Source organism: Mesocricetus auratus, unplaced genomic scaffold (genome assembly GCF_017639785.1).
Source record: "Mesocricetus auratus isolate SY011 unplaced genomic scaffold, BCM_Maur_2.0 Super-Scaffold_100020, whole genome shotgun sequence".
Classification (NCBI taxonomy): Eukaryota; Metazoa; Chordata; class Mammalia; order Rodentia; family Cricetidae; genus Mesocricetus; species Mesocricetus auratus.
Genome location: NW_024429201.1, coordinates 41,337,585 through 41,359,970, shown reverse-complemented (window position 1 = coordinate 41,359,970; position 22,386 = coordinate 41,337,585). Strand labels below are relative to the sequence as shown.

Genomic DNA, 22,386 nt, shown 5'->3' with positions numbered 1-22,386 from the left:
TTTACTGTTAAAACCCTGTGGGATACCAGGATACATGAATGCCTTTCAAAACTTCTATTAAAGTGTTTCTAAGAAAAGAAAAAAGAGGAGGGGAGGAAAACCCCGATTGATCAAAGTGAGCATTTAACTTTTGAAGCCTGTGACTGGCTGAAATGCAAAGGCTGTGATTGGCTGAGATTTAGTTGCTTGATATCCTCTAACCCTGGCGTTAAGGATACAGAACCATAATGGCATCATTAAGGAAGCTGAGGAGGGAGGAACAGGAACTTGAGGCAAGTCTGGGCTACATAGGAAGACTCAGTCTCAAGCAAACAGAACCTGTCTTAGTTAGGGTTACTACTGATGTGATGAAAAGCAATGACCAAGGAAACTTGGCAAGGAATAGGTTTATTTGGCTTGAATTTCCATATCATTGTTTTGCCTGGAGGCAGAAACTGATGCAGAGGCCATGGAGGACTGATTGATCTTCATGGCACGCTCAGTCTGCTTTCTTATAGAACCCAGGACCATCAGTCTAAGGAGGGTGCCACCTACAAAGGGCTGGGAACACTCTATCAGTCACTAATTAAGAAAATTCCCTATAGCCAGATGTTATGGAGGCAGTTTCTCAGTTGAGGTTCCCTCCTTTCAGATGACTCTAGCTTGTGTCAAGCTGACTATGGTGGTTTGAATAGTTATGGATCCTATAGACTCAAATGTTTGAGTGCTTGTCCCATGGGGAGAGGCACTATTAGGAGGTGTGGCCTTGTTAGAGTAGGTATGGTCTTACTGGAGGAAGTGTGTCACTATGAAGGCAGAGTTTGAGGTCTCATATACTCAAGCTATGCCCAGTGATGTACGCAGTCTCCTTCTGTTGCTGGCATGTAAAAATGTAGGCCTTTCATTTTCTTCAGCACCATGTCTGCCTACATGCTGTTGTTTCACACCATGATGATAATGGGCTGAACCTCTGAACTGTAAGCCAGCCCCAAGTAAATGTTTTCCTTTATAAGAGTTGCCATGGTCATGGCTAAGACACTGACATAAAACTAGACAGCACCAGACCTCCAACCCAAAAACACTGGCAAAGGTAATTTCTTAGTTTAGGTTAAAATTTATTTACATACAAAGCTAGGATATAGTTTACTAACTACAGGAGCTGTTTGGGTCATGTACCAACCCAGGTTTAAATTTAAATTATTTCAGTATCCTCTAGGACAGTTGTTCTCAACTTGTGGGTCACGACCCCCATCAGATTATCCTTGCATATCAGATATTTACATTATGACTCATAACAGTAGCAACAAAATGATTTTATGGTTGGAGGTCACCACAATATGAGGAACTATATTATAGGATTAGCATTATTATAGCATTAGGGTTGTTGAGAAGTACTGCTACAAGACAGCTAAAATGAATTTAAAAACCTAACAATACTAAGTTACCAAATGCTAGAGTTACAGAGAAACTTAAACCATCACATGCAAAATGGTATAACCATCTTGGAAAACTAGCAGTTTCTTACAAGTACATGCTTGTATACATAATACTTAGCTCCCTTGTATGTATTTGCCAAAGAGAAATAATATTGTTCAAGTGAAAGTCATTGATGTGTACAGTAGCTTTATACATAATTCTCCCACCCTAGACACAGTGTCAACATCCTTTAACACTATATAAACTGTATACACACACACACACACACACACACACACACACACACACACACTTCTAAGTGACAAGAAGGGATAAACTACAGGTGTATACAGCAACATGGGTGAATCTTAAGTGCATTGTGCCTAGTGAAAAAGACATACTGTCAGCCTCAATTAACATGGGATTATGGAAAAGACAACAGGGGTTGCTTAAGATTTAGGGTGGGCAGAGTGACAACCTGAACGCGACTAGCACATTTTCAAGGAAATTTCTTGGTGGTTATGTTGGCTAATTTTATGTCAACTTGACACAAGCTGGAATCATCTCAGAGGAGGAATCCTGTGTAAGATCAGGCTATAGGCAGTCTGTAGGGCATTTTCTTAATGACTGATGTGGGTGGACCCAGTGCACTGTGAACAGTGCTGCCTAGGGGCTGATGGTCCTGGACACTATAAGAAGGCAATTTAAGCAAGTTATGAAGACTGAGACATTCAATAGCATTCCTCCATGGCCTCTGCATCAGTTCCTCCAAGTTCTTGACCAGTTTGAGTTCCTGCCTTGACTTCCCTCAGAGAACTGTAATTCAGGCTATATAAGACAAACCCTGTTTCATCACAGCAATAGTAACCCTAACTGAAGCAACAGCATGGAAAAAACTTTAAAATTGTCAACTATAGAAAACTATATGCTCCAAAGAAGAAACTTTACAATATAAAAATTATAAATAAATTTGAAAAGTTTATTCTAATACTTGAATATTTTATAATAAACTTTTGGGGTACCTAACATTTAAAAAAACAAATTCCTTCATATTTAATATAGTTAAGGTAAATAGCCAGTGCATCTTATCAAACATTTAAAATGAGCAATTAATCTGCTTAACCCTCTACAATCAGAGTGAGTGCATAAAATACACTAATTTTCTAAACCACAAGAGAGAACTGTTTTTAGAAAAAGAACCAAAAAGTGAGGCAAAGATACTTATCAAGTCAAAAATCTACTTAACTCAAGACATCTTTCTTTATGTAAAGCACACTTTTCAACAAAGTAAAATCATGTTGCCTGACTGTCTATACTACTGAAGATTAATATAATCTGCTAACTTGAGCCCCAGGGCTTCACCTGTGGTCATACTCATGATAAATCATTAACATTATAGACTGTTGTTTTTAAGAAATGTGGGTACCTCTGGTGAACTTAATACTCCTTTGCAGGTAAATCAAATAACACCTTATAGTTTTTGTATTTTCTGCATTGGTTTAGTTGAGAGATCTTCAGGAGAAATATTGCAGTTCAAATGGCATGAGCTTTTACATCACCTAGAATCATTTTCTTACACAACAGAAGTCATTTGTCCCCTTATTCTCAGTCCATGGGCATGCCTCTGGAACCAGATTATAGATTCCCAGACACATTTTTATTAATTAGATATTATTAAAATTCATTTGCTAAAACAATTTGAAAGTATCATGGAACATCAATACTAGCTCCTGGTGCTGCATGGATTCCTTTCCTTTCCCAGATGAATAAAATTCAGTTGGACTGAGTGAAATTTTTGATCAGTTAGGATAGAATTTAGTGTACACTCACCAAACATTATTCAGTAAATTCATGATAATTAGTAGAAATGAGCTTTTACTAAATATATTTTCAAATTGTTGTTTGAGCCTCAAATAATTGTTCATCATCTCACCAGAAAATCCTATTTCAAACTTCTAGTACAAAGCCACTGTGGTAATTGGTCTGTCTGCTTACTCTCCCTGGTAATCTCTTTTGTTCTCTGTACTTTCTAGATCAAAGTGCCATCAAGCTCCCAAACTGTTGCCTGCACCCACTTCCTGTGAGGTGTGCAAAGCCAAGACAACTTTCTATAAGTGTGTACCAAATAATAATGTCAAAAGATAAATAATGAATCCAACTTTTTTTCTTCTACTCAAAAATATAATATGTCTGAATGCAAATGACTGCAAGCAATGGCAATCTAGGAAGATCTTGGAACTACACACAGGAACACACACACACACACACACACACACACACACAAAGGTAGCAAACATCACCGCCAGTATGAGAAGTTCATGTTGCCATAATTCTAAATAGAAGAGAGGTGTGTGGCCCTTAGGGTGTGCTTGGAACTTGGGAAGACTTCCCAGTTCTTTCTTTCTCATCCTCTTGCCCCACCATCTCCCTTAGAAAGCGTGTTCGATTCCACTGCTATCATTACTTCAAGGTTCAGATTCTCAGGTATTAGACCCACATTTTCAAATATTTTCCAGGCAGTGAGTCCAACTAGTTCTAATATAGCCAGCTCTTCTCCCCATTTCCTTATTTTTCCTATTGCACCTTCTAGGAATACGAAGATAGTAATTTCTTGTACAACTCACCTGTCTTACCTAAACAACCTTGCCAAACCAGCCACTCCCTGGTCACAGAATTTTTCATGTCCTCCTCTTCCTGTTCCCATTATGGTACTTGACTATGGGGTTCATTATGTTTTGCTTCCTAATTTGACTTCTTTCTCCAAGTATATCCCATTATCATCTATTACTCATTCCTCGTTCCCCTGAATACTTCCAGCTTGAATTAGATAGCTCCAATTCAAGAGCCTCTACTGCATCCCACTGCTCACAAGTCTGTGCTTCTGGTATTTTTTTATTTATTTTCAAGACAGGGTTTCTCTGTGTAGCTTTGGCTGTCCTAGATACCACACTGTAGACCAGGTTGGCCTCAAATTCAGAGATCTGGCTGCCTCTGCCTCCTGAGTGCTGGGGTTAAAGGCGTGCGCCAACATTGGTGAGTCTGTGCTCCTTAAGCTAACAGGAAAAACTCTCTTTATAGTGTCTTGGCACCAGTTAAACCAAAGCCCTGTCATTTCCCCACTAGCTCCTAACATCCTTATACTCAAAATATTTAATACTTCATCACAGGTACAAAACTCAAGGTCCCTTTTCCCATAACTGTGACAATCAGCTGTCAGAAGCACACTAAACACGAAGTTTATATTGCCTCCCTGTTTAAGGGAGTATCAACCAGTGGTTCTGGTGGAAAGGCATGGTGGTTGGCTTGGCTCCGTTCACAGTGCAGTATCTTGAGAAGGAGTTGACTCATTCCAGAAGTTCAGGAAGCAAGGGGGAGACCAGGTTATCACTGTCGAGTGTCACCCTAGTAGTCACATCAGCAAGCTAGGCCTCACATCCTGAAGGTTCCACCACCTCCCAAACAGCATCATCAGCTGGGGACAGCACTGAGTCCTATAAGCCTGCGGGGGACACTGTCTCCAAACCATATTACAAGCTTTACACCCCAGTGCTAACTCTTCCATGAAGCTTTTCTTGTGTGCTGAGCTGAATAGTTTCTAGCAATCTAGAGCTGCTAAGCCATTATCCTTGTAGCTCACCTCCTCTTAGACTTCACTGCCTAGTTCTAGCTCTATAAATATTCTAACCTAAAAGTATCGTGTTGCTTAATTTCCCAAATTCCAAGCAATAGAAAAAGGTCTTCAATCAGTACTCAATAAAGGACCAATGACCAAATACTTGAGCAGGTATTTGAATGACCAAAAATAAAATGTGACCCACCACAACTATAATTCTAGCCCTCTAAGTTGAACCAGAAAGACCTTCCAAGTTTATAAGTGAGCTATGCTTATTGCATACTTTCTGCCATAGTATCTACTAGAAATCATGTCATAAAGTAACTGGCATTTTCACATGGGAACAAGTGACAGTGCTGGGGTACTTTTGACCAAAGACACACTGTCAAATATATCATGTGTATGAATGACATGCAATATAAGCAAAGATATGACAACTGTAAATCTAATCATTTTGAATGATCATGAGTTTGTTCAAAAGGGCATGTATACACTCTACACATTTATTACACAAAAGATTGCAATGCAGCACAAATCATGTTTCAGGATTCTCTTTCAACAGCATCAACAAAACCAGTTCCTAGGGTGCCCACGAGGGGCCAACATGGCATGTTCAGTTTAACTCTTCAGACCTCAAAGCCATGTACAAAAGTAGATTGCTAAATTTGGAAAACAAAGTCTGAGGTCTGGCCTGGCTTTATTACTCATAGCGTGAATCATACACAACCTCTCTCATTTATTTCAAAAGTACAGAGAGTCTAGAACAATAGCTACTTCAAAGTTCTAGGAGAAAGAAACTCAGAGATAATATAACTTAATTTCTTCTAAACTATAGAGCCTTATCAGGAATAAGCTAGCAAGCCTGGTCTAGTGGAACACAACTGTGATCTCATCACTCAAGACTGAAGATGGAGTGAGGCAAGCCTGGGCTCTACGTCCAGACCCTGTTGCTTGGTGTTGATCGTGTTTGTTCACATTCCCCTTCTACCTAAATCTTGAATTTATTTGGAAATATGTGGGCTTCTTTTCAGCACTGTTCTTAGAATCTACTTGACATCATCTGGGGCTTTGTACTATGCTGCAAAGCCATAAAGCAATTACCATGTGTGAAAGAGATATTGGTCACTAAATTCCTTTCATCAAGACAGGAGCTAGTTTTATGGTTGTTTTGGTATGAAAGTTAATAAATATGACTTTTCTTTCCAAAGGACACACAACCTCTTAAAGATGTCTCTTCAAACAAGGAAAGGCAAAAAAGAAAAGAAAGCAACAACAATAGCAGAGAGAAACAAGCTTATGTTGTGTTAAGAGATTTCTGAGTGCTTGTGAAAAAAATGCCAGGAAACAGAGTCTTGTGACCTCAGTTTCTTCAAAACACAGAACTGCTCTTGGATTATGCTTTCATGCCCCTCCCAGGTACAGTGGATAGCACTGAGCTGACTTCAGATTGTTCATCACAGCTGACTGTTGTTATCATTTATTGTTGATTGAGGCTGGTCATGTGTGGCTTGCCTTTGTGTTGTACACTTGACCCTCAGAGTATAAATTGCTTGGTGATATGAATAAAGCTGGTATTGCATGAGACTTTAGTCTGCCTCATTTATTGACTCCATTCTCCCAGGTCCCACTACCTTTAGAGCAAAAAAGAGTTAACAATTAAGAGTCAGACTGTCCTACAAGGAGGAAAGAGCCTTGGAAGCTAAGTATAGAAGAGGATGGTCATAGAAAGATAGCCTGTGGGTGGGAGCAGGGGCTGCCTGTAGTGATATATTATTTGCAATCTAACAAATAAACCTTGTCTGAAGATCAGAAAAGCAAAGCAGCCAAGCTACTAAGGAGTTCTTACCTCTACCAAGGCTAAGACCAAAGGGGGGGCAATATCACTACAGCTGCCTGTACCAGGATATACACAAGTCAATCCCAGTGTCCTTCCAGTATCCAGGAGGGGGCATGGAACTGGGTATCTGAAGGACTGCCATGATGTCCCTTTCAGACAACTGTTTGACTTGGGCCTTCTCTGTATATATGGCTACAGAAACACTCAACCTCCCTTCCCAACATCCATATAAATACCACCCTTAATCCAACCCCATATAGACATACACTCTACAGAAATAGAAGATGTTTGCCAAAACCCACCTTGGTTCATATCCTCTGGTTCTTTTTATCTATATAGCACTTCAGTCCATCTCAACCCTTTCTAAGCATAAGCTATTAAACAAGCCCTCACTCTATTGTCCTACCTGCCTGGAACACTTAATTCTCCCACCCTAAGTGCTGGGATGGCATGCCTGGCTCAAAGACTTCACAGAGAATATACATTAAAATGTTTGGTTAGATGTAAATCAAAAGGTTCACGTAAAAACTATTGTCATCTAGCTTTCCCTAAAAGTTAAATCTGTCAACGCTGAACCCCTTCAAGCTCACTTAGAATAATCTGCTGGACCAAGAAACTATCAGGTCTTTAAATACCCCCAGCTCACCATAATCTGGTACCACCATCCCTCTGTTTCACTTATTTGGATACCAAATAGGTCCTGAAGATATCAGAGACATCGGAAGTGGTCACTAAATATGAAGCAACCAGAGATGAGGGTTGCTCCCACATGTGAAGGACAGAAAATTCATAATGGTCAGGCAGCCTCTGATTTAACTCCACACATACACATCAGAGTCATGGTAAGCCCTGGTTCAGATTATCTCCCACTGTCCTTTCATGGCACTAAGGTGGGTTTCTTCAGTGAAACCCAACACTATCTATATTTGGTGTACACAGGCACTAGATTAAAAAGCAGACTCAGAACCATTTCTTCCAAATATTATAGGTTAGGCATGTTGCTTTTAAATTAGCGGGGTCTGTTTCCTCATTGGCAAAATGAATGTGTTTATCTAGAGTGATTATTGCAGTAATTTTTATTGGCCTCTCTCTGTCTGTACAACCTCTAACTGGCCATCAAGAGACCTTAAAAGTTTTGTCACCTCCACAAAACCTCCCTAGACTTCTTTCTTTGCATTTTTTAAGCTCATCACCAACAAACCCAAATTAGCATTTACTAATTCTCTAATTGCTTTGCTCTGTGTTGGTTCATTCAAATTTATACAGAAAGCTCCCCTGGAAAGCATAAGGTTTAATTTTTAAATTCTCTTCCACAGCATGTTACACTTGGCTGGCATTTAATGACTAATTATTTAAGCTGAACAAAGACACAGAAAACATATGCATTCAGTGGTCAGCAGCCTAAAGGGTGACTTTTGTCAGCCTCCTTCAGATTAACTATCTTTATGGGCAGGACAACTTGACCCTCTGATTTGGGTTGACATTATCAATCAAGAAGTCTGTTGGACATTGCTTATGAAAACTGCTCCCACCCCCAGTTGGAAAACTCGAAAGGGAAAAAGAAATTGCAAATAAAAACTAGCTCACTACAGCACCATATTACCCATTAAAAGGTTTGATTCCCATTAAAATAAGGACTAAGAAAAATGTTCCTAGAATTAAGAAAATAATCAGATATTAGAAAGGGGAGCAGAAATTAGACATTTGAAAGGTACAATGAAAACTCCCCCACCCTTTGGATGTCATCAGAATTCTTAGTAAGAGGAGACTAAGTTAGGAACTCCTGTGGGCAGGGATTTACCCACCGGAAAAGCAGTAGGATGCAGGCTTAACTTGTTTTAGTCAAACCTCCCCCATCCCCATCTTCACTCCACTCCCAAATAACTAAGGCTTTAGAGATGTGGTAAGTTCTTTCCTGTAGAAGTAAAGAAGAATAAAGAAGAATTCACCCAGAATTCCTCTTCAGACTATATTTCACTTAGACATGGAGTATTTGAATAAGGTATTTTTATGAGGAAATATGAAGCTTTTATTTTCCCCTGTAAAAGTAAATTTTGTAGTTCATCGTTGCTATTGCCTTCATTTCCTTATTCAATGAATTTAAGGTAACTGACACTATATGAATATTAAAGTAAACAGGTGTAAGCCACATGTTAACAGAACCAATATTAATGGACTGAAATTAGGACAATTTACGAAGGGATATCTCCTGAAGAAACTAGACTGGACATCTGTGCTTTTATTTAATCTCTACACTACAGAAAGATAATTCCTTGAGACTTGCAGTATACACATGGAATGCTCGAGGGTCTGGGAAAAGGTATGGAATCAAAGGAGATCATAGCACCAACTGTACTAAAAAACTAGAAAGATATTGATTAAATGCTATAAAAAGAATCCCAGGAAACACACAGTAAGGTTTTACAATCAGAATAGCAATGAATGAATTTTAAAACAAAACCGAAAAGGGGTATCTCTTTATCTTTAAAGCAGAACACCTAGCCCCACTTTAAACTCTTTCACCTGAGTCTCTTGTGTTTCGTTCTCCTTGTTTCTATTTTGTTAGGTTTTTTTGTTGTTGTTGTTGTTGTTGTTTTGTTTGTTTTTTGTTTGTGTAGGCAGGGGCTCGGTTTATAGCTTAGGCCGGCCTAGAACCCTCCACAGTCAATCAATCCTCAGCCTTGCGAGGCTCAGCAATTGTCTTACTGTGGTATTTTTAATATTAGTGGTATTATTATCCTCTCATACGTTGCACCCCGACCTTGTCTTGGGTTTCTGATCACCCAGTTAGTTGGCCTTCTCAGGGGAAAGCTATGCAGCCTGTCCACACATCTAACCTCAGGAAGACCTTCTCCTAGCCTACAGCCTCACCAGGTCTCCAACAGACTGGGGGAGAACGGCTGTCCAGGCTCCTTTTCGCCGAGGCCGAGGTCAGCCCTCGGGGAGAAGAAACCCCCCAACAGCGCGGCCGTTTCCCACGCCCCGAGAAGAAGGCTGCCCTCGACTCCTGGGGACCGCGGCCGGGGGACACCTCAAGTGTGGAATAAAGTCCGTCCGTCCCTCCGCATTGCCGACCTTCCTCTGCGGGGAGCTCCGCAGCCGCCCCGCCGGCACCGGGACCACGGGACAGGGACTCTGGGACCGCGGGCGGCCGGTCCACTGTTACCCTTCGGGGGCGGGGCTCCGACCCGGACGACCAGACCTGGTAACCTTGACGCCCAGTTAGCGGGGGGGGGGGGGAGATCCCCCAAATCGGCGCAGCCAATCGCCGCGGGCGAGACGGGACGAGACGTGACGTCAGATGCGATTAACTCGGCGCGTCACCCCCGACGTCAGCCTCTCCTCTGTCGGACGTCCCGTCCGGAGCGAAACTCCGGCGACTTTGGGCCCCGCCCCCCTGGAGGTGAAGGACGGCCAATGAGGGCGGCCCTGCGGGGATCCAGGCCAATGAGCGGAGGGCGGGGCGGGGCGCGGGCGCGAGGGCGGGGCGGCGGGCGGCGGTGGGAGCCCGCGGTCGGGCTGCGCGCAGTCTATGACAGTACGTCAGCCGCGGGATGGCCGTAGCTGTGGCGGCGGCTGCAGGAGCCCGAGCAGCCGCGGCCGCAGTGGAGGCTGGAGCCCGAGCGGCGTCCGCGGTGGCACCCCGGGGAGCTTAAGATGGCGGCGGGGGGGGCGGCGGGGCTGCGGGAGGAGCAGCGCTACGGGCTGGCGTGCGGGCGGCTGGGGCAGGACAACATCACCGTGCTGCATGTGAAGCTCACCGAGACGGCGATCCGGGCGCTGGAGACGTACCAGAGCCACAAGGTGAGCGAGCGCGGCCCCCGAGGCGTGGGGAGGCGGCGGCCGCGGCGCTTTCTGCCCGGCCCCGGCGCGGCGCCGCCGGGGCGCTGCCGCCCGGGCGCCCGCGGAGCCGAGCCGGCCGGGGCGCCGACGTCGCGGGCCGGGGCCGGGGCCGGGGGGACGCGGGCGGGCGGGCGGCCCCTGGCGGCGGGGTCGGCGGGGCCTGGGCTCCGCCGCGGCTGCGGGACTTTCCGACGGCGTCCGCGGGCCTGGAGGAGAGAGGCGCGGCGGCCGCCCTGCCCGCGGAGAGGGCGCGCGCAGCTACCAGTAAAGAAGCCGGGGCCGCGGCCGCCGGGGCGAGGGAGCGTCCGGGGACACGCCGAGGGGCGGCGGCGCCCCGTGGGGTGGGGACGGGACTGGTCCTCGGGGACTTGCAGACTCTGGCACCCCGCGTGTAGGCGGCCGTGTACGCCGAAGACTCGGGGCGGCCGGGGTACCGGCGCCGCGGGGAGGGGGAAGGGGCTCGGGGACGCGTCCCGCGAGGCGGCCAAGCGACATCACATCCCGGGGAGAGACACCCGAAGCCCCAGACACAACCGGAGCCAGGAACGGGACGGCAGGTTCTGGGGAGTGGAATTCTCGGAAGCCCGGCGCAGCCGAGAGGGAGGCGCGCCTCGTCTTGTGCTGCTGACTCGCTGTGGTGGGCGAGGAGCGAGCCCGGAGGTTGTGGGGAGACACCGGGCGTCCTGAGCAGAGACTCGGATCTCTGCCTGGGCCCCGGACGGAAACCTGGGGTGTCCCACGCCGCGAGCGCCTGTCTACTACAAGAAGGGGCTCGGGGGTACGTAACGCGCAGTCGGAGTCCAAAGCCAGGAACACTTTCACACTTGAAAGAGTGGGGCACCGGACGACGTTTAACTCCCTGGGCATACAAGGAAGCCGATTGTGGACATGTAGTAGGGGGGTGTAGAGTAGGGAGTAGAAAGTGGACTCATTGTCAAAGGGAAAGGCTGTACCATATGGGGGACCAGTGACATTTTGTTCAGAGAGACAGACGGAAGGAGCTGCATCCCGCGGGGCTTTATGAAATAGCTCGGTGCCTACTAAGGAATATATTCCAGTTCGTCTTATGAAACAGGCACAGTTAGGCAGAGGGACACCCGACTTAGACCTCCCATACTTAGATAAAAGTGGAGAAAAGAACTAACATCTGTTGAGCTCCCACTAGTGTCAAGCACTTTAAATGCATACAGAGAAAAACAGTCTTAGGCAGAGCCACCGGAGAGGCAGAAACCTGGGCCAGCAGAGCTTCCAGAGGCTCCCACACACGCATACACACGGAGGCGGCCACAAACAATTGTCTATGTCTTGGGAGTATATAAGTTCAGGGAATTTATAAACAGAAAAGGGAACCGTCAAGCCTCGGGAGGCTTCCAAAGCATTGGTTGGTTGGACGCATGTTATGTACAGAGAAGCATATGGTGAAAATAGTCACAGGTTTTGAGGAGGATGGAGGGAGGGAGCACAGGCACAGAGAAATATACCTTCTTGATGCCCCGGGAGGACACCTCAAACATGGCTAGGAGACACGATACAGCCTCCAGTAAAGATACAGAAAGGTAGAAGACATTCCAAACCGAATGTGCTAGGAGCTACTCTCCAGACAGGTTCAGAGGCAAGAACGAGGCCAGCACCAGCATGGAGTGGGAGGCCCATTTGGGGAAAGCCAGATGTACAGGGAGGCATCTGGGCCGAGGCTGACAGTGGAGAGAAGCTGGGCTCTGCAGGATGGAGAGATAAGGTTCTAAGGCATAGAAAGAGTGGCAGTGGGAAGAAGGTAGGTCAGGGAGGTAACAAGAGCCCAGACCCCAGTTAAAAACCAAACCAAACAGACCCGGGGATAGGAAGGGCGCAATACAGTGGAGTGGGAAGTCCCCTCCAGGAACTGGAGGTCGGTCAGCCACTTTGGGAGACAACAGGCAAACTGTACAGTTAGTGATAATTGCACCACACACTGTTGGGAATTGAAGACAAGAGAAGATAGTGCCCAGGATAACTGCAGTGACAGAGAATCCCCGGTGTCCACTGGTCTGCATGTCCCCTGGAGCCCTAGAAGGGAGTTTTCTTGCCTTTGCTTCTGCCTGGTGTTTCCACAGGGTTTTTAGATTTTCAGGGTGTTTAGAGTGGGCAGTTCACTTGTGTTTACATGTCAGTATCTTTCCAGATCTAAAATTGCTTCTCTGTCAACACTATTAGTTTATTAGTTTTGTTTTTTAATGTTGCTTGTTTTAATTAAAGATACTGAAGTCGGTGGCTTTGTTCTTAACTGTCCTTAATGCCTGTTTGTATTATCACTCGTTTTCCCTTCCTGGCATGTAAATTAATGGATTGGATCAGTCACGTGTCTCCACTTTTCTAAATGTGAAGCCTGGTAGATTGAATTAGCCTTAGAATTCCAGTTCTCCTGAAAAGCTGGTGACAGGAACAGTGGTATGCTGCTGGTGGGAGGCATTGGATAAGCTGACTTGGCCCTTTCTTTTAGACGTTGCCTGAATTAACCAGCTCTTGGCCTGAGTTGTGTCATGCAAACCATGCTTTTTGTTGTTGTTAATCCCAAGTGCTAGGATTAAAGGTGTGGGACGCCAACGCCCAGTTTGGAAAATGGAGTGTATCCCTAGGTGAAAATGACAAGCCTGGGCTCTTCTCTCCTGACACTGCAGGGTTCTCTGGAATACATGGCTGTGCCTCCCATGGCCTTGCCTGGGTGCCTCTTCTGGGTCAGCCAGACCAGGGCTCCCCACCTGGCACAGTCGAAGTTGCTAGCAGTGGGCATCTGCCTGAACCCTTTCTTCCTCCAGTGGAAAGGTATTTATTTGGTCTCTTTCACTTCCCATCACAAGCAGTAACTGCTGTTTGAGACTGTTGGCTTGTGGTAGATAACACGAGGAAAGTTTAAGGATAGTTAATCCTACAATCTCTCTGGATTGGGGGATGGTTTTTATTTCTTACATAAAACTGCTCCTGAAGGAGTAGAGGACAGTACTTGATGACAAATCATTACCAAGAAGCTTTGACATAATAAAAGAGATGATGGGGTTTTTTGCTTTTTTTTAAATGGCTTTCTGGGTTTTTTTGTTTGTTTGTTTTGGGGGGGGCTTTTTTGGTTTTGGTTTTTTGAGACAGGGTTTCTCTGTATTGCTTTGGAGCCTGTCCTGGAACTCACTCTGTAAACCAGGCTGACCTTAAACTCACAGAGATCAGCCTGCTTCTGCCTCCCAAGTGCTGGGATTAAAGGTGTGTACCACCACGCCTGGATTGAGTTTTTTTTTAATGATTTTTCTAAGGGCCAAAACTTTATTTGTCAAGTTAAGTGTCAAGAGTTCTTTTTGTTCATATTGTTTTATCTATTAGATTTATTCTTCTAAATATTCCTCTTGGCATGGGGTTTCACAGAAGTAGAGTTAGGAATATTGAAGCTATGATTTAGGCAAAGTATATAATCCTGTAGATACAATCAAGCATGTGTATTGAGCTCTGGGTTATCAGGGCTCACAGAAACAGCATCCAATGGAGATCCTGGACTCTTGGTTGTCTCAGATCACACTAAACTTGATTTGCCTTTGTGATTCAAGTTTTCTGTTTTCAGAGAAGAAATTTGGAGACTGTTTGTAAATAAGCATATGAATGCTGAGAGTTACAGGTGGAATGAATGTCTGTTAGATGTTGCTTTTCACCCACTTTGAATAAGGAACCAGTTTAAAAAATGCTTATATATAAACTAGTAACTGGAAAGTTTTCATGATTTAAAGGACAAGTCAGATGTTTTAATACAGGTATGTAGGATGTCACGCTTTGTCTAAACTTAGATGACTTTAAATTAAAAGCCATCTTAAATTACAACTTTATGGTCTGTGATTGCATGGTCTTCCTGTGCTCAGCATATGTGAGAAGAGCTTATATTACTATTTTATATTTCCCCCAAATGTCAAACTGTATATAAAATTAAAATACATTTTAGCTAACTTCCTTACTAATATAGCTTTCTTTCTTTTGACATTTTATATAATTAAATTTTATATAATTAAAAGAAATCTCAAAATGCTGTTTTTAGATTTTGTTATTGCTGAGCCCATCAGCTTGGTGTTTTATTTTATTTTTATTTTTTAAATTCCCAGGCCTCACGTTAAATGTAGAGCCTCACAAGTGCTAGGCAATTACTCTCTCTACCACTGCACTACAGCCCCAACTGCCTTTGGGAAAAGCATCACGTGTACTCCAGGCTGGCCTGGAAAATGCTGTAGAGCTGAGGATGGCCTTGAACTTGTGATCCTCTTCCCTCCACCTCCCAGGTACTAGGATTGCAGGCCATGTGGCGCTACCCACTGTTTGAAGTGGTGTTGGGCTTTTTATGTGCTGGCCAAATACTCTTCTCCCAGCTAAGCTAATTCCAGGGTCCAGTCTCCTGCTTCTTTCCTTGTTTTGTTTTAAGGCAGGGTGTTACTGAGTTACAAGAACTGGTCTTGAATTTATTTAGTGGTTCAAGCACATCTTGAACTTGTAACTCCCTTCCCTCCGCCTTTTATTTATTTATTCTTTTTTTTTTTTTTTTTTTTTTTTTTTTTGGTTTTCCGAGACAGGGTTTCTCTGTATTGTTTTGGAGGCTGTCCTGGAACTAGCTCTGTAGACCAGGCTGTTCTCAAACTCACAGAGATCTGCCTGCCTCTGCCTCCTGAGTGGATTAAAGGCGTGAGCCACCACCGGCTGGCTCCCTCATCCTTTTATAAAAATGTTTGCTTAAAGCTTCAAAAGTAGCCAGGTAATGGTGGCAGCAGCACACCACTTTAATCTGAGCACTCAGGTAGCAGAGGCAAGTGAATCTCTGTGAGTTCCAGGACTTCCTGGTCTGCAGAGTGAATCCCAAGACTATAAAAAGAAAGCTTGTCAGCTGGGCGGTGGTGGCACACGCCTTTAATCCCAGCACTCGGGAGGCAGAGGCAGGTGGATCTCTGTGAGTTCGAGGCCAGGCTGGACCAACAGCCTCCAGAACAATACAAAAGAAAGAAACCTTGTCTCAGAAGACAAAAACCAAAAACTTTAGAAGTGGTTGGCTCAAATATTATTATGCTTTCTCAACTATGCCATAAAAGTCTTACGTGGCTGTGTTTGGGAGCATAGATATTCATTTTCCATCCCTGAAGATCAGGTAACAGCTGCCTTTGGGTAGGAATCATTTAATTCTTTTGTCAGTTCTATTGGCTTGAAATTATCGTTGTTGTTGTTGTTATTTTGCTTTGACTATTGTAGTTTAGAAAAAATTTAGTTTGAAACTTTTTTACAAGTGTACTTCTTAATTGAGTGAAGAGTCAATATCAGTATTTTTAAGATTATATATTATTCCTAATCAAAACATACTGTCTTAAATTAGTCTCCTATGTCATTGTCCTTCATGGAAGCTCCAGGTAGTGTGTCACTTGATCTTTTTTTTCTTTAGTTCTTGCTTCAACAGGTGGTAGGACAGGCTTCCATGCCTGAGGTTTTTAGCAATTGATTTACTGTAGGTTACCTGAGGTTTTTAGCAATTGATTTACTGTAGGTTAAGAGAGATGGCTCAGCAGTTAAGAGCATTAGCTGCTCTTCTACTAGACCAGGGTTCAATTTCCAGCACCCATATGGCAGCTCACAACTGTGTAACTCCTGTTGCAGGGGATTGGACAACATCACATAGACATGCATGCAGGCAAAACACCAATGTGCATAAAATTAAAATAAGTAAATCATGTTTTTAAAAGACACAAAATAATTATCCCATGCTTCGTTCTTTTTACTCCCAAATAATTATGTCTATTAATTTTCAGCAATCTACTTTGTAAACCCAGAAGATGTTCTTTTCCAGCTGCTGCCTCAGGTTCTAGACTTGCTGCCACAACAGTACCAGTGTTGTCAGATGTATTTATTGAGTAAAACCATGAGGGTTGTTGTAGATTCCACTCGTTTGGTTTCAAAAGTGTAGCTAGATTTAATTTAAATGTCACCTACTTTTATCTTGGACCCATTTTCAGCCAGCACTTGATCTTCACATGCTTGCAGCTTTTAAACAAAGAAAGATAAGTTTGTGCCCCAATTCTCTACTAGAAATGTTTATCCAGATGACTCAGTTCTCAGTGCAAAGACAGTGCTCCTTCCTGAAGAAAAGTGGTAGCCAGATTGCCTAAAAAGATAGCCAGGGAACCTTGGCACCCAGATTGGGAGACGAGAAAAAGATCCTGTGTGAGAGTTTGGAACATGTACAAGAAAGGAATTTAAAAAGAGTATAGAATTCTTCGAATGGCCTTCCAGGGAGTCTTACCAAGGATAGTCTCTAGGTTAGGTTCAACCTTTTCATTTGCTCCTTTAACACTCAGGGAAGGTTATAGAGGCTGTAGCACTTGTCAGGCCATTGACAGGGCCAGAGGAAGACAGTCTGGGTCATTTTTAACAGTTTGCAGTGAACCTTTTCTTTGCCATAAAGAAGCTTTGGAGCTGGCACCATCATCCAGCTATTGGGGGCCAAACATATGTGAATTGTTGGAGAAGATATCCCTAAAACATGGTATGATGGGCATTTCTGCTTTTACAATAAAGAAAAAGAAAGAGCATGTAGTAGACCCTCACATTTGACTCTTCTACATACCACACTGCTGTATAGAACATTTCCTATGACCTGAGCAGAAATGTAGAAGATAATATAATAAATTGACTGTGTTTCTACTGCCAAATTAAAGCTAAAGACATGGTGTAATTCAGGTCAGGTTCACCAGACAGAACTCCTTTCTCTGGCTTTGTTTTATTAATGTTTTCTCATCTTTTAAAAAGATGTCCTTTCTTATTTCTTAAATTGCTACCATCTGTAATTCCTGCTGTGGTGTTAAGGTTCTTGTGAGTAAATTCAAAAAGGGTTAAAATTTAAGGTCTTCTAGTATTTTGCCATCATGGTCCAAAACTCTCTCAAATTGTATGGCTGTGTAACAGAAGACATAGGAAGATCATATTAATCTATATGCTACTTTAAAAACTCCTGAGTCAATCAGCACCATGCATTGACCTCTTCCAGCATTGGGCTGCTGCTTTTTTAGTCATTACATCATTAGACTAGCATGGACTTCGTTGCTTCCCGCAGTCTTTTGTGCTATTAGTTTAGAAATAAGCCTTGGGGCGTTAAGATTTTTAGTGACTAGAAGCTGGTCTGGGTGACCACATCTCCATTCGACCAAGTGTCATGGGTAAGTAAGGACCAGTGATATAAACGCTGGTGCGATGTCTGAGGATTGCTGGAAAGAACCTATTTCACTTAAGCCAGAGTGAAGGAGGAAAAACAGCTGGTTGTAAGGGCATGCCAGCAGGTTGGAGCAGGCTGATTACCTTACTGAGTAGTTTGGTCTTTGTTCTTCATTACTGTGGAGAGACTGAGTGGAAATTTAAGGTGCCCAAGCAGTGCATTAAAATGCTGGGTTTGGTGTTGAAAGTGACTGTGATGTGAATATGGGAATACAGAAATGAATTGGGAAGGCACATGGTGGTCCAGGCCAGCAATGATTGTGCAATCTATACTAGGCCACACGCACTAGGTCTATTGGTACTTACTAGAGATGAACAAACTCACTAGATCTTAACAGGATTTTAAAGGAGGAAGAGCAGCAAGTTGGAATGTCTTGGCGTTGATAATAGTCAGGGTACCAATAGCTTAAAAAGTGAGGGGGGTAGGGAGTAAAAAACAGTTGGGAGCTTGAGATGAATGTGAGAGGGAACTAGAGGAGCTAAGGCAATAAAATAAGTACCATTTTTGGTGAAAATTCACTCCATCTTTGGTATTCAAAAGACATCAGCTGATTAAATGTTCCGAATTTAAAAATACAGGTGAGAAGCTGGGTGGGGTGGTACACACCTTTAATCCCAGCATTCAGGAGGCAGCTGTAGAGGAACTCACAGGACTCAGGAACTCACCGGAGTCCTGTGAGTTCAAGGCCAGCCTGCTCTACAAAGGGAGTTCTAGGACAGCCAGGGCTACAAGAATCAGAGTAAAGGAAAGAAGAGGAGGGGAGGGGAAGGGAAGAGAAGAGGAGGAGGAGGAGGAGAAGTTAGATAGGTTTGTTTGTTATACCTTGCCTTTCCCTCCATAGGATGGAAATTGTGGAGCTGTTGATGTTTTAAGGAAAGTTGGGATTAGAAAACAATGTTGGTTTGAACAGAGCTCTTAACTTTTGCTCGTATTTTTATAGACTTCTTTTATTCAATAATCTCTATAAAGTGCCCTTTAATATGGCTATCATAGGACATAGGTAATATGAAAATCAAATTTGATGTCAGCATGGAACTCAGAACTCTTGTGGTTTCTGTCATTAGTGATTACTGAAATTGAGTAATTCCGTATCTTACCTGGATTGCCATTTTCAGTGTCATTTTGAAATGCCTTGATTGCTGAAGGCCCTGAATATGCCAGCACGACTTCTTCCAGATCACCTCCCCCTGTTTGGGTGGGGTGTCTTGGTTTTGGCTCTGGGGTAGAATTAAGCACTTACTTGTTGAATTGTACCTCATGAAAACACTTCTCACATGGCTAGAGAAGGAAGGAAGAGCCTGAGAATGTGTGTTGACTCCTTAATTGCCTGTCTCTGAGAGTTAAACACTGTAATGAATTGATTCGGTATTCTTACTTAATGGAGGTAACCTTGGCTTGAGGACTGTTAAGTCAACAGCAACCTTATTGAAGGGTAACACCAGGCTTGAACTTTTTCTTTTAAGATTTGCCTAGAGCAGTGGTTCTCTGTAACCCTATAATATGGTTTCTCATGTTATGGTGACTCCCCCAACCATAAAATTATTTCATTGTTGCTTTATACTGTAATTTCGCTACTGTTATGAATCATAATGTAAATATCTGTGTTTTCTGGTGGTCTTAGGTGACTCCAAAGGGGTCTTGATCCATAGACTAAGAACCATTTGCCTGGGGATTTAATATGCTCATCTGAGTACCTAACTAACTGTTAGTGTATCTTTAACATTTTATTAATTCTATTTATTATAAGTTTGCCTGTGTATTTATATGTAGATATGAGTGTGACAAGGCACACTCGTAGAGATCAGGGGACACCTTGTGTGAGTCAGTTCTCTTCTTCCACTATAAGGGTCCTAGGGAACAAATTTAGATTGTCAGGTTTAGTGGCAAGTACCTTTACCCAATGGGCCATCTCCCAAGCCTATGTGTATCTTTAGGCAACGGTATCATTGCTTCTGGTTCCATGTAAGAAACCATGCTACCTCAAGGGATCAGGAAACTACCCATGTCATAAAAACTCAGTTGGATATTTTTTTTCTGTAATGAAGACTAAGATAGGAATAACAGTTACAACTACCATATATTCTGCAAACAGTTTTATTCATCTTCTGACCATTGGTAAAGTGGCTATCCTTTAATAGAAGTAAACATGGAAACATACACACATATACACACCTGTGTTAAAGAGGAACTATCATAAGGGGGAGTATATGTATGGAGATGAGTGATATCCTCACTTGTTATCTGCTGAGCCTGCTGTCTTCACCACACCCCAGAAAGTGTACCTGACCTTTAATTCTAGTACAAGTAGAGGCAGAAGGATCTCCCAGTTTGAGGTCAGCCTGGTCTACACAGTGAATTCCAGGTCTACCAGGGCTACATTATGAGAATCTGTCTTCAAAAAAACAACAAAGAAAACAAACAAACAAAAGCTCTATTCAACTTTAGGTCTTGTAACAAATTTGTACAAGACATCTCAAATTTGTAATCTGATAGCTCTTGACAGGTCGTACATTCAGATAATATTTTAGGGATTTTCACCACTCATCATCTTCCCTTTGGCTTGATTTCACTCCTTGTACCACCTAAATGACCCCCATTTCTGTTAATGACCACATTTTCCAGTTGTCTAGAACTTATAGAGCCCTTGATTTGTTTCTTCTTATCTTGATACATTTGATCTATCATCAAGTCCTGACAGTCTTAAAATATCTAGAATCTGATCCCAGCCTTTATCACCATTCCAGTCCTAGCCCCATCATTGCTCTTCAGGACCATTATTCTCCTCATGGCCTGTTGGTCCCAGCTCCACATTGGATATGATCACAAACTTGCCCAGTGTCAACTCCTGTGATGGCTCCCTTTATGACTTAGCTGCAGATCTTTTAACCTTGTTCTGTATCACTACTCCTGTTCCAGCAATCATGACTCCTGGGGACAAAGCGCTAGTGGCCTTTATTTACGAGTTATATTTGGCATTAAGCTTACTTACAACTATAAAGCCAACATTTGATTCCTGAGGGGAAATGATGGGATTATGCTTCAAATATTGTTGGACAAGTCTGGGTCACAGTAACTTTCTGGCTGATTTTTCAGCTCAGACTCTTGTCTTCCATGTTCATGTAAGAGCTGTTTCAAATCCTAAGATTTTGAACAATGTATTTTTTAATATGTGGCCTGTGCTGAACAACTACACTTTTTCAAAAGCTCTATTTCAAAACAAGGACTGCATTATATGGATTTCATTATTTCCCTCTTTTGTAATTTAACTGTAATAGCTAAAAAGAAGTCACTACTTAAAATGCTGTGTAATCTTCATTCTCCCAAATCTTTAAAAAAAAATAAAGAGGGTGGGGGGTTTCCCTCCCATCTGAGGTTGAATTGACTGACTAGGCAAAACAGAAGAAGATTGGATTTGTGAAGCTTAGTGATTCTGGCATCTACTGAGGGATTTGAGGTAAACAAGAGTGTCTGTGAATTTTTATTCAGCCCAAGAAACCTGAACTTTGCTTCTGTCTGTTCCTGCAGGTCATGTCGGGAACTAGGGTTACACAGAAAAACTGATGTCACTTAGTACAATTATGTAGTGAATTCTAGAATTCTTTTGCTTCTGTCTGTTCCTGCAGGTCATGTCGGGAACTAGGGTTACACAGAAAAACTGATGTCACTTAGTACAATTATGTAGTGAATTCTAGAATTCTTTTATGGCTCTGATAAGTTCTTGAGTACTTGGAAGTATGTGGACATATATATCTTTGGTCATAGATCTTGTAGCATTAACTTGAAATGGTAAACATGAAGACCTGCCCAACTTTTGAGTATTTTAGTGTTGTCTACACCAGGGTTTCTTACACTTTCTCCACTCTTGACCCCTTCTTGTCCAAAAAACTTTTTACATTGATAAATTATAACAAAATCTATCTTTTTGTTTTAAGACAGTCCTTTTGTATACATATAATTTTACCATTTATTAAAACAAAACCATATATTTTTATTAATGAATGATTTCATATGCTTGTTTTTACACAAAGAATTAAAGTCTTGGTAGGATTTTGATACTGCAGGATGTAGACATCTTCAAGTTTTTCAGAGTTGGTCAGTATTTTTATTTTTAAATTGTCAGTGCTAGGAGCATGTAGTACAAAGTGATAGAGGTATGTTAAGGCCATTTTGGAAATTGTTAGAAATCCTATCCTAATCCCAAGTCAAGAGTCTTTGTCTTCTGTAACTAAATGTTTACATTTCAATAAGAGCAGAAAACTTTTTTGCTGTAGTGTATACACAAAAAGCACTACAGTTCCTAGCATACAGCAGTTTTGAATATAAGCTGAGATGTTTCAAGTGGTGTCCATTGACACTGTGTTGACAGCATGCACCAGCATGCACAATGCATGTAAATATATCTATTATGTGTTTAGAGCCAAGACTGTAATGCAGTCATGTGTTCTC

The 22,386-nt window shown here is 42.8% G+C and overlaps 1 protein-coding gene across 1 annotated transcript in view; it reads left to right on the top strand.

The window, feature by feature from the left end:
- The first annotated feature begins 10,373 nt into the window (after positions 1-10,373).
- Positions 10,374-22,386, top strand: part of Ell2 (elongation factor for RNA polymerase II 2) — a 68,081-nt gene continuing 56,068 nt past the window's right edge. The window contains exon 1 of the mRNA XM_040728958.1: positions 10,374-10,649. Coding sequence (XP_040584892.1) covers positions 10,503-10,649 — 147 coding nt within the window. The 5' untranslated portion in view covers positions 10,374-10,502. The remainder of the gene's footprint in view (positions 10,650-22,386) is intronic.